This window comes from Macaca nemestrina, chromosome 1 (genome assembly GCF_043159975.1).
Source record: "Macaca nemestrina isolate mMacNem1 chromosome 1, mMacNem.hap1, whole genome shotgun sequence".
NCBI lineage: Eukaryota > Metazoa > Chordata > Mammalia > Primates > Cercopithecidae > Macaca > Macaca nemestrina.
In genome coordinates this window covers 166,775,783-166,796,464 of record NC_092125.1, presented here as the reverse complement: position 1 = coordinate 166,796,464, position 20,682 = coordinate 166,775,783, and the positions used below count along the sequence as shown (strand labels likewise).

The 20,682-nt window shown below is 35.3% G+C and overlaps 1 protein-coding gene across 1 annotated transcript in view; it reads right to left on the bottom strand.

Annotated features, from left to right (window-relative positions):
- DNAI4 (dynein axonemal intermediate chain 4) overlaps positions 1-20,682 on the bottom strand; it is a 106,619-nt gene that overhangs the window by 17,998 nt on the left and 67,939 nt on the right. Inside the window, 6 exon segments of the mRNA XM_011770531.3 lie at positions 92-213; positions 497-654; positions 2,157-2,308; positions 4,109-4,195; positions 6,864-7,066; positions 13,821-14,015. Coding sequence (XP_011768833.1) covers positions 92-213; positions 497-654; positions 2,157-2,308; positions 4,109-4,195; positions 6,864-7,066; positions 13,821-14,015 — 917 coding nt within the window.

The window sequence follows — 20,682 nt, the reverse complement described above, 5'->3', positions numbered from 1 at the left end:
CAGGCTAATATTTGGTCTTGTTTTATGACTTAATACACCTCAATTTTGGAAACTGTTATATCCAGTGGTAAATAAGAGTGAAATAATTTACCTTGGGATGAAAAGAAAAACACATTCCAGGAGCCTGTCGAGATATCAAAGCTTCGTCTTTCTTTTCCTTTTCCCCTCCTTTTCTGTTACTGGTAGTTGTAGTTCTCTTTAATCGCATCAAATCTGTATTTAAAGAAAAACATATATAACTTGTTATTTACCACATGAAAGACTACCGCAAATATCATGTGTATTTCTTCTGCAAATATAATATTAGTTCTGCCAAATTTGCATATAATTAGGCTGAAATTAGCACACACTAGAACTAGCTGCTTAGAAAAACAATGACCAAGCCCAATTTTTTTCTTACTGGCCAAACCAAAATTTGTCACCTTTCACACATGGTTAACTAGAAAATTTTAATTCAGCACGTAACAAGAAAAAGATAACTTGATTTTTCTTTTACCATAACAATCTAGTCCTTTTCGTATAACCCATTTGGCGATTCTTCCATCTGCTGATATAGAAACTAGTATTTCTCTTTTGTCATCTCCTGTTGTTCCTCGATCTTGTTCTATCCACTGTAGTTGCCAGACAGGTCCCAAATGTTTTTGAGGTGATTCACTAAAACAGTAAAAAAATACTAAACATATAATCATTATAATAATTTCTTAAAGGCCTTGGAGTATAAATGATAGTGTCAGCTTTCTAGAAGATCACGACCTATTTATATAATCCTTTTATTGTTCAAAAATAGACTTTTAAATATTTTTAAAAATAGAAAAGACAACCTCTTTTCTACTTAACAGTCACTGTTATTTTTTCTACTTCTTACAAAAGAAAAATTGTACTGGTCTTTAACTATATTAGCTATCATAACTGCAATACAAAAGCAAAAATGTTCTTTCTTTTCAGAATCTACTTTTCTTACTCAATTCATTAATTCTTTCTTAGTTTAGTTGTGTAAATTCTGACTTTTACTTTATTTTAGACACATTGAATATAAGTATTTTCATCTTTATAATGTTTTTATGAATTAAGTTGTTAATCATTTAAATCTTATCCAGGTAAACAATTCTTCTTTCTATATTTCACTCTTCTTCCTATGTTTCAAGATTGCCCATTGGTTTAACTCTCTCTATGGATTAGAGTTAAAATTTTTCTGAAAAATTAAACTCACTTCTCAGATTACTCTCTTTTCCTATCAGATTAATGTGATGTTTTTTTCATGGTACTGACTACCTTGATTTTTAATACAAACCCTCCAATGCAATCAGTTCTGAACATTTGAAAAATCATACATATCTTTGATTTTTTGGTGAAAATTATGGACCCTCTTCCCAGAAACAAGCACAAAGGCCCATGCTTACAAAACTGCAAATAATTTGAAGTTAAGTTCAGGAGCCTCTGCTTTAATGGTTATTTCTAGTTCTAGCTAAGTTTATTCAAACACTTTTACAAACATGCCCCATTGGTATCTTGTCTATTACAAAAACCTAGTCTTTTTAATATCTTTCACCTCTAACCTTTTGGCTTTCCTCATATAACTCATTTATTCATTAATTATTCATCAAACACTTACTAGACTCCTGTTATATGTCCAATTTTCAACGACATGCTGATGAAAGAAAGGTATGTAAGATTCAATCCTTGCTCTCAAGGAACTTATACCCTTCTTAGTAAGATAGATAGATAGATAGATAGATAGATAGATAGATAGATAGATAGATAGATAGATAGATTAGATAGATTTACATATATATACACATACATAATTTTATATATAATATGATAAGTGCTATGATAAAGGTATGTACAGGTTGCACAAAAGAAAGGAATGGGAAAATTTCCTGGAAGAAGTGAAACCAAAGCAGTAGTTTAAGAATAAGCATAAACTGTGAAGCCAGAGGAAGTTGGTTAGTGAGATGGGCAGAGAAGAAGTTGAAGGAGCTATTAGGACACACCATTCAAGCTGCAGAGACAACATGAGGGATTATTAAATGTTTCAAAAATAATGGTATCACTCTCAGTAACGACATAAATATTTACTCAAAACTAAATAACATTAGAGTAAATCCTCCTGAAAAAGCATGTATTATACATTTATCTAATTCTCAGGTTCTTACCTACTATCCAGAACTGGAACATTACTGTTGCTCCGTACATTGTAAATTGCAATTGTGCCATTGTGGTAGCCAACTGCTAAAAGGTTAGGTGCTCCAATTGAAAAATCCACAGCAGTAACTCCATATGGACTCTGATAAATACGTTCTGGCCACTAAATTTTAAAAAATTACATTTTCAACTTGTTTTTGTAGACTACAGTAAGACAGAATATAATGGTGGCTGAGATTTAGTTTGGTGGCAGTGGGTATGTGAGCAGAGTTAGCCCACATTCAGTTACTTCTGTCCTCCTCATTTCCAGTACAGAAAAGAATAAAACTTCACTTGGTCATTTCCTTTGATACAAGTATGAATCCTCAGCACTCAATGACTTTAAGAAATAGAGTGTTGGGCATGGGGGCTCACTCCTGGAATCCTAGCTACTAGGGAGGCTGAGGTGGGAGGATCACTTGAGACCAGCAGTTTGGGACCAGCCTGGGCAACATAACGAGACCCCCATCTCAGAAAGAAAGAAAAGAAGGAAGGAAGGAAAGAAGGAAGGAAGGAAGGGAGGGAGGGAGGGAGGGAGGGAGGGAGGGAGGGAGGAAAGAAGGAAGGGAAGTACAGCACAGCCTTCTACAATAATATTTTGGTAATCTTTCAGCAGGATTAGTATTACCATCACATGTCTACCTTCTTATGGGAACAAAAAACTAATCATCTAGCATATATTCCTGTATTCTAGTATTTGTTTCAGATGCTTGGATTATCTAAAGAATGAAGAGAAAAAGTTCTAAAACTCCCCAAGTTACAAGTTACTCTGTTCTACAACCCCATGAAGAGTTTGTTTTGTTTGAATGTCTAATTTAAATCCTTTCCTGTTTTTAACCACCTACATAAAAAAGAAGACAGACTACTGATGATGAATCCAATGTCAATCCCTCCACATTTAAAATTGCTTCTTCCTTTCTTTTACGCTATATAAACCCAGATTTACATGACATATAGCTAAGTTTATTCAAACACTGTTACAGATATTACAGACTAGAGGTATTTATAAAAATTTTAGTCATTTTTATATGCTCTTCTGGCCCTTCTGTAAGTTTTCCACTTTGCATTTCAGTTGTGAATCAAAACTAAATATAAAACTTTAAAGTAACAGATTGACTAGGGCTGTTTAGCAAAATTACTACTATGATTCTTTATATTCATTCTCTCTGAAAAATGTATGACAGTAAGAAGGTCATATAAATTTATTTTATTTCTATTGAGAATAACAGTCAGGTGATAAGGAGGTATTCATATATTAAGAAACCACCAGGTATTTTAAAAACATAATTTTCAGCTGGGCTCCAGTGGCTCACGCCTGTAATCCCAGCACTTTGGGAGGCCGAGGCAGGAGGATCACAAGGTCAAGAGATCAAGACCATCCTGGCCAACATTGTGAAATCCCATCTCTATTAAAAATACAAAAATTAGCTGGGTGTGGTGGCACACACCTGTAGTCCCAGCTACTTGAGAGGCTGAGGCAGGTGAATCGCTTGAACCCAGGAGGTGGAAGTTGCAGTGAGTCAAGATCACGCCACTGCACTCCAGCCTGGGCGACAATGCAAGACTCTGTCTCAAAAGAAAAACAAACAAACAAACAAAAAAACCCCATAATTTTCAAAGGATTTTCATTTACAGATTCATTTTTCTTTATAATTAGCTGTGAAAATCAATAATGGTTCAACTCTGCATCATCATATATAAGCATATAGTACATGTTCAATAAATATTTACTGAATGAATTTATAAATGAATTCTCTTTACCCTATGTCAACAAGAACAAATTTTAATTGCTATGAGTTAAACCAAAGAAAATAGTCTTAACTGATAAAATTTTCTAGACTTTATTTATTACATGTAATTATATACTTTATGAGAATTTTGTCAACAGCCAGATAAAAATGCTTCTTATTCTTGTTTGGGTTACCATGGGATTCTTTATTGACCAGCAGCAAGCCAATCCTCTTTTTTGCTCTTTAAATCCAAAGTGCCCATAGCCAACAGCCAAAAGATCCTGAAAACCAGAAAAATACATTTAAAAATAAGAGAAGATAGCATTAAAATATTGGTAAATATATAAAGACATATATTAATGAGCTGTGTTAAAAATAGTAGTAAGACATTTCTACTGAGAGGAAAAAATGCCCGTACACCATCTGTTTTTACTCTATACCTCCATATTCCTAAGCAAAAAAATTAATCAGTGTAACGCTTCTAATTTGCAGACTGAAAGATAAGCACCTAAAAATAACCAATTGCTAACAAGTTCTTTTACATATTAAGGTAGTCTTCTGAGATTGTGTTAATAGGTTATAATATATTTTGAGTTTTTGAGGACTACCTAATTATTTCAAATGTAAAATAAAGGACACAAGTTAAAGGTAGGTGCCATAGACTGAACTGTGTCCCCTTAAAATTCATATGTTGAAGGCCTAACCTCCAATATGATTGTATGTGGAGATAGGGGTTTTAGGAGGAATCTAAGGTTAAATGAGATTATAAAGGATGGGGTCCTAATGAGACAGGACTGGTGACTTTATAAAAAGAGAAAAATACACCATAGATCTCTCTCTGCCATGCGAGGACACAGTGAAAAGGCAGCCACTGCAAGCCAGGAAGAGAGCTCTCACCAGAAACTGAATCAGCAGCCCTTGGATCTTAGACTTTCCAGCCTCCAGATTTATGAGAAAATAAATTGCTGTTCTTTAAGACATCCAGTCTATAATATTTTGCTAAGGCAGCATGAGCTGCCTATACAGGAGGTCATTTCTAGAAATGCATATGTAAATACAAATAGGCAAAAGCTTAATAACTGAACAAATCCAGCCTCTGCTCTGTAACCAGAATACCTTTAATTTTAGAATATTACATTTTCTTATCACCACCTTACTTTCGGGACAACATATCTCTCCACAATTCTCTCTGTCTTAAAAACAGTCTTCACTACTATACCCTTTCACCCTGATATTGACAAATCCCTATTTATCTCTTCTAGACTCTGCAGAGGCATTACTTTCTCTAAGAAACAGTCAAGAGGTTCTTGTATGTGTCCCCACAGCACTGTTTATTTCCTCATCATAGCACATTCAAAATTATTATACAGGTAGGGTCTATGTATAACTTCATTACTACTGTGTCTCTAGTGCCTTAACAGTGTACTAGGCACAGAGTTAATGTTCACTAAATATTTATACAATGAATTAATAAATATTATAGATTCCATCTGTAATATGTTTGCATTTAGGCTCATTCAAAATTATTTAATTTAATCTCCATAGCAATGCATTAATTTTTAAAATGCTAGTATATTCAGTTTCTAAAAATGTTTCATATATCTTTATTACAGATTTATTAAATCCTATTTACAGGACAGACATGGTAGCTCACACCTGTAAAACCAGCACTTCGGGAGGCCAAGGCAGGAGGATCACTAGAAACCAGGAGTTCAAGACCAGCCTTGGCAACAAAACAAGACCCCCATCTCTCCAAAAAATTAATTAATTAAAATTAATTCCACTAATTGACAAGACAGTCCCAAATATAGTTTTATAAAGATAAATTCATAATAAAAGTACTTTACTTTATTACAAAATAATACACATAATTAAAATAATGTGTTATTTAGATTTCAATGGAAATGATTATAGACTTTTGGTTTTTTAATAACTATGACAACTGTCATGTCTGCACAAAGCACCTGATAAGGTGTGGCAATAAAATAATAAGGCTAATTCTTAAACATACAAAATATAATATAATTTAAATAAATTGGTTTTGACTGCTTCAACAATATATTTATATCAAAGATACTGCCATTACCTGAAAAACTGTTGGAATTGTTAACTGGGAAATACCTTCAGAACCAGTTTATAAATCCCAGAAGAAAATTAGTCTAATTACTCTGCAATTCTCTCTTTTTTACAACCAAACATATAATTCTCCAACTTGACAATTCATCTTATTTGCCTCAAGATGACTTTTGTCAGTGTAGGAGTTAAGAGCAAGAACTATGGAGCCAGACGTTTGCATTTGAATTTTGGCTGTTTCACCTACTAGCGGTGTGACTTTGGGCAAATTACTTATGCTTTTTGTGCTTCAGTTTCCTTTCAACATAATGAGAAGAATAATAGTATCTAATTCATAGGGTTGTTGTGTTAGTACAGTTAAAACACAATGGTGCCTGCTACGTACTAAGTGCTGTTTAAGTACTTGCTAATATCAGTGGTAACAGTATTTTAAGGAATCTCAAAATTATTTTGCACACTTGTAGGGTCACTAGATTAAGTATACACTTCCAAATATGACTACTTTGAGACTAATATAAATTTGGGCACATGAGTTTTGGTATACATTAAATAAATCTACCAATCCTCTAGTTTACTTATCCATATCTAACATGAATTCAGAGAATGCCATGTCCCAAGTAGATCCCCTAAAATAAAAATGGTAATGTTTTATACATTAAATGTTTACTACATTAAAGGAGAAAAACATTATTTTGTAACTATTTGCATTTCCCCCTTTTTAAACTGGAACTTGTTTTAGGGGCATTCTAAAACTCAAAGTTATGGTCAATTTAAATTCCTTGTCCCATATCTAAGGAAAGCAATTCTTCATTATTCGAACTTGATAATTTCCCTTCAATGGTAGAAACAGAATTGTTCAAATGTTTCATAACTTACTGGATTTGTTTTATTCCAGGCAAGGCTGCTCACATTGAGGCCTTTGGTTAAGTCACAGGAAAAAGACCAAAGTCGTTCCAAGTTGGCGGGTATTGTTGATTCTTCTGCATGTATTTCTTCTTCCTCCTCCTTCTTAGATTCTTCCTCTACTTCTTCATGTGTTGCACTTTCTAAAAAATCTTCAGGCTCTTCAGGTTCAGGTTCTAAAGTTTAATCCAATAAAAAGATCATTGTCCTCTACATCTAGAGGGACCTGCCAAAGGCTCCAAACAGCCTATCTACTCATGGCTGACACTTCAAGCACCATCAGATCTGCTGGATCATATAGCGTAAGTGGCAGAGCACCGTGAAGGGCAGCCTGGACCTGTGGCAGAGTCTTCTGCTGTTCTGGGTTCCAACTCAAAGCCAGCAGCTTTTCTGTTTACTTAATAAATGGGCCAGTGTAGCACATCCAAATGACAAATATGTTGTCTCTAAAATGTAAAGAGACTCACTAGACATTGTGCTTCTTTTTGGTTGTAAAAGATGCCAGGTACAACAACTTATCCTTCACCTTAGAAGATACAGCTCAACATATCCCACACCACACACACATGACACCTAGAAACTTCACTGAGGTAGAAGTCCCCCGAAATCTTGTCAGTTTTACTTCCCACCCTCTGACAGTTAAATGTCTTACTGAAGTCTACTTCCTGTTTACTAAGTTCAATCAGCATATCATCCATTTAATGTGCTAGTGTGTTATCTTGTTGAAGGGAAAGAGCCCTGCAGACTAAATTATGGTACAGGGTTGAAGAATTGATATACCCCTGAAGTAGGACAGTGAAGGTATATTGCTGGCCTGACCAGCTAAAAATAAATGACTTCTGGTTGTTTTTACCAACAGACATTGCAGGAAAAAAAAGCATTTGCATCAGGTACAAGGGAGGTGTCTTAATTTCCTTAATGAACCTCTTATGGAACAACAGTTGCAATTGGAGTCACCACCTGGTTAAGTTTATAATAATAATCCACTGTCATTCTCCAAGATCCATCAGTTTTTAAATTTATTTATTTTCATTTTTTAGAGATGCGGGGGTTGGGGAGGTCTTACTATATTGCCTAGGCTGGTCTTGAATGCCTGGCCTCAAGCAATCCTCCTGTCTTAGCCTCCCAAAGTGCTGTGATGACAGACATGAGCCACTGCACTTGGCCAAGATCCATCTGTTTTCTACACATGCCACATATGTGAGTTGAATGAGAAATGTGGTGGGTATCAACATCCCTGCATATTTCATATTTCAAGTCCTTGACAGTGGTAGTAATCTCTGAAGTCCCCTCAAGAATGTGTTACTGCTTCTGGTTTACTATCATTATCACTCAAAGCCCATAGTTTTACATTTTAAAGTTTAGGGTTCACTCATGGTACTGTATATTCTACAGGCTTTGACAAATGTATAATGACACGTATCTGCCATTGTAGTACCATATAGAGTAATTTCACTGCCCTAAAAATCTTCTGTGTTCTTCTTGTTCATCCCTCTCTGGTCCCTCATCCCTGGAAACTACTGATCATTTTACTGTCTTCATATTTTGCCTTTTCCCAAAATGTCATACAGTTGGAATCACATAGTATGTGGTCTTTCAAATTGGCTTCATTTGCAGAGTAATATGCATTCAAATTTCCTCCAGGTCTGCTTCTGACTTGATAACTTAGTGATGAATAATATTCCATTGTCTGGATGTATCATAGTTCATTTATCCGTTCACCTACTGAAGGGCATCTTGGTTACTTCTAAGTTGGGGCAATTATGAGTAAAACTGCTATAAATACCCATGTGCAGGTTTGGTGTGGACACAGTTTTCAGCTCATTTAGTTAATCAACAGATTACTAAATCGTATGGTAAGAGTATGCTTAGGTTTTTTGTTTGTTTGTTTGTTTTGTTTTGTTTTTGAAGACAGCGTCTCACTCTATTGTCCTGGTTGGAGTGCAGTGGCACCATCTCGACTCACTTTAACCTCTACCTCCTGGGTTCAAGCAATTCTCATGCCTCAGCCTAATGAGTAGCAGGGACTACAGGCACCTGCCACCATACCCGGCTAATTTTTTGTATGTTTTAGTAGAGCCAGGGTTTCACTATTTTGGCCAGGCTGGTCTCGAACTACTGTCCTCAAGTGGCCTGCCCACCTCAGCCTCCCAAAGCGCTGGGATTACAGGCATGAGTCACCACACCCAGACAAGAGTATGTTTAGTTTTATAAGAAACGGCCAAACAATATTCCAAAGTGGATATACCATTGTGCATTCCCATCAGCATGAATGAGACTTCTTGTTGCTCCACATCTCCACTAGCTTTGAGTGCTGTCAGTGTTTTGGACTTGCCCATTCTAATAAGTGTGCAGTGATACCTCATTGTTGTTTTAATTTGCAATTCCCTAATGAAATCTGATATTGAAAGGTCAGGTGTAGTGGCTCACACCTGGAATCCCAGCACTTTGGGAGGCCAGCGTGGGAGGGGAGCTTGAGTTCAGGAGTTCAAGATCAGCCTGGGCAACAAAGTGAGACCTCATCTCTACAGAAAATTTTTAAAAATTAGCTGGGTGCGGTGGTGCATGCCTGTGGTCTTAGCTAAGCCAGAAGCTGAGGCAGGAGGATCGCTTGAGCCAGGGAAGCTGAGGCTACAATGAGCCATGATTGTGCCACTGTACTCCAGCCTGGGTGACAAAGCAAGACCCTATCTCAAAAATAGGCGGGGTGGGTTGGAGGAGGAGGAGGATGAAGAACAAGAACAAGAAGAAGAGAAAATAATATGATGTTGAGTATCTTTTTGTATGCTACTTTGACATGTGTATATTTTCTTCAGTGAGATATCTCTTCAGGTCTTTTACCCATTTTTAATCATGTTGTTTATTTTTCTTATTGTTGGGTTTTAAGAGTTCTTTGTATATTTTGGATAATAGCAATTTATCAGAAATGTCTTCTGAAAATATTATCTTCAGTATGTGACTTGTCGTCTTATTCTCTTGACAGTGTCTTTTGCAGAGCAGAAGTGTTTAATTTTAATCAGGCCCAGCTTATCAATTATGTCTCTCAATGGATCATGCATTTGGTGTTGTATCTTAAAAGTCATTCTAAGACCCAAGGTCATCTAGTGTTTCTCCTATGTTATCTTCTAGGAATTTTATAGTTTTGCATTTTACGTTCAGGTCTACGATCCATTTGAGTTAATATTTGTGAAAGGTGTAAAGTCTATGTCTAGGTTCGTATTTAGTACCATTTGTTGAAAGACTATCTTTTTTCTATTGTATTGCCTTTCTTCTTTTGTCAAAGATCAGCTGACTATATTTTGACAGATCTATTACTAGGTTCTCTATTCTGTTCTATTCTATATTCTTATTTATTCTCTTGCCAATAGCATGCTATCTTGACCACAATCGCTTTATGCTAAGTCTTGAAATATTAAATATCTATATTAGACAAGAAAAAAATGTGAAATCAATGATCCAATTTTCCATTTTAAGAAACTAGAAAAGGAGTCAGGAACAGTAGCTCATGTCTATAATCCCAGAATGGGAACAACTCTTATTTAAAACGGTGCTGAAACAACTGGAGATTCAAAAAAAAAAAAAACTTTAAACCTTAACTTAGTCCCTTAATAAAAAAATTAATTCAAAATAGATAACATGATAGATATGTTAATGTGCTTCACTATAATGACCTTTTTACTATATATTTATCTTGTAACATCATGTTGTATACCTTAAATATACACAATAAATTTGTTAAAAATAAAAATAGGCCAGACGCAGTGGCTCACACCTGTAATCTCAGCACTTTGGGAGGCCGAGGTGGATGGATCATTTGAGGTCAGGAGTTCAAGATCAGCCTGGCCAACATGGTGAAACCCCGTCTCTACTAAAAATACAAAAATTAGCCGGGCAGTAGTGGTGTGCGCCTGTAATCCCAGCTACTAGGGAGGCTGAGGTGGGAGAATCCCTTGAGCCTGGGAGGAGGGAGTTGCGGTGAACTAAGACAGGGCCATTGCACTCCAGTCTGGGCCACAGAGTGAGACCCTGTCTCAAAAAATAAACAAATAAATAAACAAACAATCCAATATAGATAGTAGACCTAAACATAAAAGCTAAATCTATACAGCTTCTATAAGAAAACTGGGACGTACAAATTTGCAAACTTGCGGCAGGCAAAGATTTTTTAGAGAGCTCATGGAAAGAATTAATTACAAAAGAAAAAATTGACAGATTAGATTTCACAAAAATAAACTTCTGTTCATCAAAAAATTTTTAAGAAAATAAATTGGCAATCCATAGACTTAAATATTTGCAAAATATGTAACTGACAAAAGGTTTGTATCCAGAGTATATAAAAATAAGCTCTTACAACTTGAGTTTTTAAAAGACAATTCAGGCTGGGCACGGTGGCTCATGCCCTGTAATCCCAGCACGTTGGGAGGCTGAAGAGGATGGATCACCTCAGGTCAGGAGTTTGAGACCAGCCTGACCAACATGGTGAAACCCAGTCTCTACTAAACTACAAAAATTAGCCGGGCATGGTGGTGGGTACCTGTAATCCCAGCTACTTGGGAGGCTGAGGCAGGAATCACTGGAACCCAGGAGGTGGAGGTTGCAGTGAGCCAAGATTGTGCCTTCACACTCCAGCCTGGGTGACAGAGTGAAACTCCATCTCAAAAAAAAAAGAAGAAAAATTTTAAAATAATTAAAAAAAAAAAAAGTCAACTCAACTTTAAAATTGGTAAGAGACTTGACCAAACAGTAAACAGAAGATATTCAAGTGACCAAAATAAACCACATAAACAAGAACTCAGTTTTTAGAACAACACTAAAAGGATTGCCAACATCAGGTGTTAAAAAGAATGTGGAGCAACTGAGACTCTTACACATTGCTGTGCGAGTATAAGATGGTATAACCACTTTGGAAAAGTATTTTACTGTTTCTTAAAATGTTAAACATCTACTCAGTAATCCAATAATCCCATTTGTAGGTATTTTCACAGGAAAAATTAAAACATCCATTTACCAAAAGGCTCACACAAAAATGTTCATATCAGCTTTACTCTGAATATCTCCAGACTGAAAATATGCAAGTGTCCCTCAACATGTGAATGGAATCATTATGGTATATTCATATACTACAGCATTACTTGGGGAAAAAAATGAACTACTTATACACGCATCAACCTAGGAAATCTCAAAAACATTGATATTGAATGCAAGAATCCAGACTCAAAAGAATACTTACTTTATGAACCCACTTATATTATATGACATACCAGAATAGGGAAAGTTAATCTATATTGATGGAAATCAGAGCAATGCCTGTGTGTGTGTGTGGTGGGGGTTGGGGAGTGGGGTTAAGGTTTACTTGGAAAACTGCACAAGGTAACTCTTAGGGTTAATAGACAGGTCCTCTGTCTTGATTAAGGTATTGGTAACTCCAGTTTATACATTTTCAAAATGTATTTTTATATATAATTTAAAATATATATTTCATTGTATATAAATCTTACCTCATTAAAACATTTGCTAGAGTATTTTTATTTCTTAGATGTGTTGAAAGAAGTGATGTGCCAACAGTAACATTTACATTGTTACATTTACATTTTGTTTTGTAAATGTCAATATACACAGTACTATGTGAATTGCAACCTTACAACTCTTTAAATATAGGATGAAAAATACATATATATAAGTGATTAAAATGTTTAAATATCAACCTAATGTGAGAGAAGGAACACAGTTTTTCAATATTCTTCTAGATGCATGCAGGCAAAAAGATTTACAACCATTTGTCACACATACTATTCTGTAATCTTTTTCTTTTCAAATGTAACCATATAGATTAATTTTGACTTGAAGAATCAAGACAAATTTCATAAAGGAAGTTTCCTTAATCCATATTTGAAAGCTGGGAATACAATAGGCAAGCATGGGGTGGGGATAGACTGTCAAGCAAATTCCAACTAGAAGTACTAAGGCAGGAAAATGTAGGTTCTATTTGAGGACTACCAGATAAGTCTAAATATAGCTAACTTTTAGAGTCTCCAAAGCAATATGATAATACAAAGTAATCTGTGGCCATATTGCAGATATCTTTTGAATGATACACTTTGAGCTTTGTAATTTATTCTAGGCAATGGGAAAACATTGAAGGTTTTTTGAGTGGTTTAGGATACATAAGCAAAGTGCGCTGATATAGCAGAAAGAGAACTAGAACTTGAGATGGTTGAATGTCTAGCTTTTCTACTTACTATTAACCTCACAAAGTTTCTATAGCCTTCATTTTCTTCAATCATGTATTTTTTAATACATGATGAAAGGTTGATTAAGATAATCTCTAAAATCCTTTAAAATATTCTGTTATCATATGAGATGGGATTTGTAGCAATGAGAACAGGAAGAATGCCCCTGCAATAGATTTGGGAGTAGTAACAAAAGTAAGAATCTAGAAAGTAACAACGATAATGGAAAAGAAGAGGTTGAATATGAGAGATACTGTAAAAATGAATAAGTAATTGAATGCAGGAATAAGGGAGAACCAAGAGCTATAGATGCTTAGGAAGTTTTGAATCTGAGACAATCTGCTTCTGTGGGCATCCTAGTCTGGACTCTAGTGTTACTCACACATTTAGGGCTGAAAGCTTTAGAAACATGTCCTCTGATAATGATAACTCAACCTGGAGATCACATTTAGAAATATATACTAAAACCCTTACATTTTAAAAATTATTTGAGTTTGTCTAAACATAATATCTTCTTTTTCTTTTTTTAAGAGACAAGGTCTTGCTCTGTCACCCAGGCGGGAGTGCAGTGGTATGATCATAGCTTGCTACAACCTTGAACTCCTGGGCCCAAGCAATCCTCTTCCTCAACCTCCCTAAGTACTGGGATTATAAGCATAAGCAACTGCACCCAGCCTAAACATGTTTATTTTTTTAATACCTTTTAAAACAGGAAGCTGACGATAAGCTGCAAGTTTTGGCTGAAATATATTTTCCATTAGAACTCGTTCCATAAAAAATAAGTCCTGATGAAATTTGTCAGATTTTAATATTGCATCTGAGTGGTCTTCCTCATCTTCATGGATTTTTGCCAGAATTACGTTTTCTATGTCCATTAGAGAACTAGTTTCACTATCTACAAAATACAAACATGATACAATGATAAAATATTCAAATGGATGATTCATACATTCTAAAGATTTTTTAAATGACATTTCATCATTTGTATTTATTTTCCTCCAGTTTTCAACAACTTTAATAGACATTTATTGAATATCTTATGTACCAAGCACATGAAAGATGCACATACCTCATTTTGGAATTCTTTTTTTTTTTTTTTTTGAGAGGGAGTCTCGCTCTGTCGCCCAGGCTGGAGTGCAGTGGCCGGATCTCAGCTCACTGCAAGCTCCGCCTCCCGGGTTTACGCCATTCTCCTACCTCAGCCTCCCGAGTAGCTGGGACTACAGGCGCCCGCCACCTCACCCAGCTAGTTTTTCGTATGTTTTAGTAGAGACAGGGTTTCACCGCATTAGCCAGGATGGTCTCAATCTCCTGACCTCGTGATCCACCCGTCTCGGCCTCCCAAAGTGCTGGGATTACAGGCTTGAGCCACCGCGCCCAGCCTGAAATTCTTAACCATCAAAAACTGTACTATTTTTCAGAACATAGGCAATGATAACCTCCTGAGGTAATTTTTATCCTTATTCTTTTAAAATTCAAGTTGAAATAAGATGATCAGTCTTCAGAAAAAGGTCTGATTTGATTATTGCTATATAGAAATACTATACTATTGTATTAAGTTTTCTATTGCTGCTGTAACAAATCACAGTGGCTTAAAACAATGCAAATTTATCTTATAGTTCAGTAGATTAGAGGCCTAACAGATGTCACTGAGCTAAAACCAAGAAGTTGATAGGGCTTTGTTCCTTTCTGAAGGTTCTAAAGGATAATTTGTTTCCTTGATTTTTTCAGTTTCTGGGGGACACCACAATCTTTCCTTCATCTTCAAAGACAGCAACATTGATTACATTCCTGCTGACCTTCTTCTGTCATCACATCTCTCTCCCAGATCACAGCTGGAAAAGGTCTTTTACTTTGTAGTACCCCATGTGATTAGATTGGGCCCAATAAGATTATCCAGAATAATCTTTCCATCTGAAGATCCCCATTGTAATCACATCCGGAAAATCTCTTTTGTCATGTTAGGTAACACATTCACAGGTTCCAGGGATTGGGGTGTGCACAAATTTGCGGGACTATTGTTCTGCCTACCACACTACTTAGTAAACTCTTATTTTAAAAAAAGAATGAAGGAAACTCTTGCTTCTTTACCTTTATAGATAGAGGGAGCGTACTTCTCCTTATTCCTCCTGCTAAATTCAACTAAAAACACTGGAAATTTTAGAAAACAACAAACATAAGCAGTCTTTGAAAGGTGAAGAGAAGGAATGGGTATTCTTTTTGCCTTATATATTCCAGATATGGAGCTGAAGAAGTCAGCAACCTGGGAACACCAATGGGCACAAGCAAGAAAAAGTCCCCGAAAGAAGCCTCCTCTCTTTAGCCAAAGGACCAGGAAAAGTGTAGCCTTGAAAGAAAGAAAGCTTTTAGATGGCAGCCATTCTACTCCAGCCAAGCATAGAAAAAACTGTAGCTCCACCCATGTGACAAAGGCCAAGTGGGAGCCTAGTCTTCCACCCTCACTAGGCTGTAACAAGGCATCCCAAATCCCTGACTTTTCACTGTGTATGGTGTCAGAGAAGGCCCAGCAGGCAGGCAGGACTTTCATCCCTACCAAACATAATGATAGTGGTCCCCTTCCTACAGTGTCAGTGGAGATCAGCTGGGGAGCCTGGAATTCCAGCCTATCTAGTAGTAACAAAGTATACCTCCCTCTTCCCATTGGAGTAGTCATAGTTGGACTAGTGAAGAGTCAAAACTTTTAACACTCCCCAGCAGCAATGAGAACAACCCCCACTGTGTAGTGTCAGTGTAGGCCACATGTATGGCATTAATGAAGCATTCCTATACCTCCTAGCCATGGTGTTGTCAATGGAAACTGGAGCTCCTATCACTGCCCCATGGTAATGAAGACACCACTTCCCCTAATGTCACTGGAGGTCAAGTGGCAAATATAGACTTCTACCCCTACCTGGAAATAATCAGGCAGTGACTCCCACTTTCCCCTGCCAGAACAGTGTCAAACAAAGCCTGTTTAAATGGAAGTTTAGAAAAGATTCAGACTCTTACAATACCCCAAATGTCCAGGTTTCAATTGAAAGTCACTCATCATAGCAAGAACCAAGAAAATCTTAACTTGAATGGAAAAAGTCTCTATACACAAACATCAATGTTACAATTATCTGACAAAGAGTTTAAAGCAAGCATCATAAAAATCCTTCAACAAGTTATTTATGAACACACCTGAAACAAATGAAAAAATAGAAAGTATCATCAAAGGGATAGAAAGTCTCAGCTAATGAATAGAAAGTCTTAGCAAATGAAAAGAAGAATCAACTGGAAATTTTAGGAGTGAAAAACATAACTAAAATTTAAAACTCAGTGGATGGGCTCTACAGCAGAATGGAAGAAAAATAAATCAGTAAACTGTAAGAGAGAACAATGGAAATAACCCAATCTTTAAAACAGACAGAAAAGTCTGAAAAAAATGAAGAGTCTCAAGAACCTCTGCAACCATAACAACATATGTACCATTCAAATCATTATCATCCGAGGATTGGAGAAATGGGGTGGGCCTGAAAAAGTACTTAAAGAAATAATAGCTGAAAACTTCCAAAATTTGGCAAAGGACAACAAATATATTCAAGAAATGAATAAATCACAATGAAGATAAAGAAATGCACACCAAGATGCACCATACTAAAATTTCTAAAAACAGAAGACCAAAAAAAAAAAAAAAAAAAAATTCTAGAAAGCAGCAAGAGAGAAATGACACCTTATTTTTAGGTGGAAAATAATTTGAATAGCAGCAGATTTCTCACTGGAAACCCTGGAGGCCAGAAAAAAGTGGTACACATTCTTGGGGTTCTGAGTGGAAAGAATGGTCAATGCAGAATTCTATACCCAGTGAATTTTCCTATGGGAATAATTCTACACCCAGTGAATTATCCTGTAGGAATAAAGAGGAAATTAAGATATTGTATTCTCAGATGAAGGAATACTAAGAATTTGTCTCAAATAAATAAATAAATAAACAAATAAAGTCTTCCCTAAAGAATGGCTAAAGGCAATTCTCTAAACAGGAAGAAAATAAGAAAGGAAGTTTAGAACATCTGAAAGGAAAAACCAACAGTGGGAAGAGAGAAAATAAGGATAAATAGGATATACTTTTCTTATTCTTTTGAGTTTTCTTAATTATGTTTGACAGTTGAAGCAAAAATTATTACATTGTCTGATATAGTTTTAAATGTCTAAATATTAAATGTTTATATATCTAAATATCTTTCTAAATACTTAGAAGAAATATTTAAGGCAAATATAAATGGGGGTGGAATCTAAAGGGAGGTAAGGTTTCTATACTTGAACTGGTAAAATGTCAACATCTATGGACTATTGTGTATGCATAATGGAATACATAGAGTAAATAATAAAAATTGCACATAAACTCAAAACACTACAGGTAAATTAAAGCAGAATTTAAAAAATTGTTTGAGAAAGCAGCAAGAAAGCAGGAAGAAGAGAGAAACATAAGATAGATAAGATAGAATAAGCAGAAAAGAACAGCAGACTTAAGGGCTAACATGCCAATAAAACATTAAATACAAATGGTCTACCTATACCAATTTAGAGATAAAGACTGGCAAAAAAAATTGGATTAAAAACATGACTCAAACATATGATGTCTACATTAAATTTATTTCAAATATACAATGTAGATAGGTTGAAAGTAAACAAATAAAAAAAGATATAGCAGGCAAACATTAACCAAAAGAAAGCAGGAGGGGCGATATCAACATCGTATAAAGTTGACTTCAGAGCAAAGAAAATTACCAGGGATATATAGCAACATTATGTTATGATTGTACCGAGAAGACATAGCAATAATTAGTGTTTATGCAAAAAAAAAAAAAAAACAAGGCTATAAAATATGTAAAGTAAAAATTATTAGAACTGAAAAGAGAAATAATGGTCACATAAAATTTTGATGGAATAAAGAGATAGAAAATCAGCAAGGGTATATATGAACTCAACATCATCAACTAAAAAGATGTAACTAACATTTATATAATATTCCACCTAATAACAGCAGAATACACATTCTAGGTCATATAACAAACCTTGACAAATTTAAAAGAAGAGAAATCATAGTGTGTTAAAAGAAGAGAAATCATAGTGTCTTCTCCAGTCACAGTGGAATCAAGCTAGAAATCAATAATGGAAAGATAACAGGAAGATCTCCAAACACTTAGAATCTTAAAAAAAAAAAATGCTCTAAATAATCTGTGTCAAAGAGGAGGTCTCAAGGGAAATAAAAAATATATGTAATAATGAAAATAAAACACAGCATGTCAAAATTTGTGGAATACAGATAAAGCAGCACTGATAGGAAAATTTACAGCATTAAATGTATACATTAGAAAAGAAGGAAAGTCAAGTCAATAAGTTCCCAATTCAAGAAAAAAGAAGAAAAAAAAGAGCAAAATAAACTTAAAGCAATGAGAAGGAAGAAAATAGAAGAGAAGTAAATGAAATTAGAAACAAGTCAGTGAAATAAAGAATTGGTTCCTTGACAAGATTAACAAAATTGACAATGTTCCATCAGACTGACAAAGAAAAAAAGAGAGAAGAAATAAATTACCAAAATCAGGAGTAAAATAGCAGGTACTACAGATCCTACAGACATCAAAGTGATAATAACAAACAACTCTACGTCAGATAAATCTCACAACTTAGATAAAATAAACCAATTATTTAAAAAAACTATTATAAATTATATTATAATATTAATAATATAATTTGAATATTAAGAAAATTAAATTTGTAGTTTAAAAAACTCACCCACAAAAAATCACCAAGGATGGATGATTTCACTAAAATTCGACCAGAAACTTAAAGAAGAATTATCACTAATTCTACCCAACCTCTTCCAAAAATAGAAAAGGAAAGAATACTTGCTTATTCATTTTATGAAACTATTATAACAAAGTGAGACAAAGTACAAAAAAGAAAGCTATATTATCTCTCATCAACATCAACATAAAAATCCTTAGCAAAATATTACAACACAGAATTCAGCAATATATAAAAAGAATTATTATACATGATGACCAATTGAAGTTTATTCTAGGATGAAAGAGTTCTTCAATGTTAAAAAATCAATCAAAGTAATCCATTACGTTTAGGCCAATGAAAATAAATCACATGATCATATCAATCAATTCAGAAAAATCACTTGACAAATCAACCATTTATGAAAAAAAAATCTCTCAGAAAAATAGAAACAAGCAGGGTATTATGGACAGAATGATTGTGTCCCTATAAACTCATGTGTTGAAATTCTAACCCCCAATGTAATGGTGATTAGGAGGTAGGACCTTTGGGAGATAGTTAAGTCATGAGAGTGGAGCCCTCATGAATGAGATTAGTGTCCTGAAAAAGTTACCCCCAGAGAGCTCTTTTGCTCTGTGTCTGCCATGTAAGGATACAAGAAGTTAGCAATCTGCAACATGGAAGAGGGTTGTTGTGATTTTTATTGTTATAACTTCTTTCTAATTTGGTCTTGAGTTCTCTCAGTCAAGTAGCTATAGGCCAAGATAGCTACTCTCTAGAAGAGCCCTGACCAGGTGGAATGATAAATTCAGGTGTGTTGGTCAGGTGAGACACCATGAGGAAGTGAAACCAAAATGCACAAAACAGCAAAAATGTGTTACTCACAGGTCTCAGAGACATTACTGGTTATTATTCTCCTAACAAGAAGCTAATGAGAAGCACAGAGGAAGCAAAGAATTCAATCACCAGGAAGGGAGTGAGAAAGAGAGAAGACATGCGGAACTATGCCTCATAGGCATTACCCCTTAGGCTTTCCCACAGGTTTATGGATTGACGAGCTTAAAGAAAACATGCCTGAGTCAGGGAACTTACATGATTCTAGTGTTGACCATTATGTTTTATCATGGTCAGCAGCTGTAGGGTATATTGAGTTTTAGGCCTGTGAGATGAGGAACAAGTGGGCTCTATGGCACACAATCACATAGCAAAGTTTTATGTTTTAACTAGGCTAAAGGTGATGGGGGTACAACACAGTTTCAAACAACTTATGTCACACCTAAAAATGAATGACAAGGGAGCAACTATATTAAACAAATTTACAACAAGTGTCCCACACCAGAACCCAACCATTCTGGCATTCTGATCTCGAACTTCTAGCCTCTAGAACCACGAAAAATAAATTTCTGTTATTTATAAACTTCCAAGGCTAGGGTACTTTGTTGCAGCAGCCCAAACTGACTGAGACAAGGATGTCCCTCCACTTGAAAAAGACCATCTACAAAAAACTACTGGTAACATTATACTTAATGGTGAAAGACTGAATTGTTTCTTACAATCAAGAACAAAGGCAAGAATGTCTGCTGTCACCACTCTTATTCAATATAGTGACAGAAGTTCTAGCAGAGCAATAAAGTAAAAAAAAGGAAATAAAAGGCATGTAGATCAGACAGAAAAAAAAATGATACTGTCCCTAAATGCAGTTGACATGATTGTGTATGCTGAAAATCCCAAGGAATACAAAAATTCTCTTAGAACTGATGTGCATATTCAGCAAGGTTACCACATACAAGAAA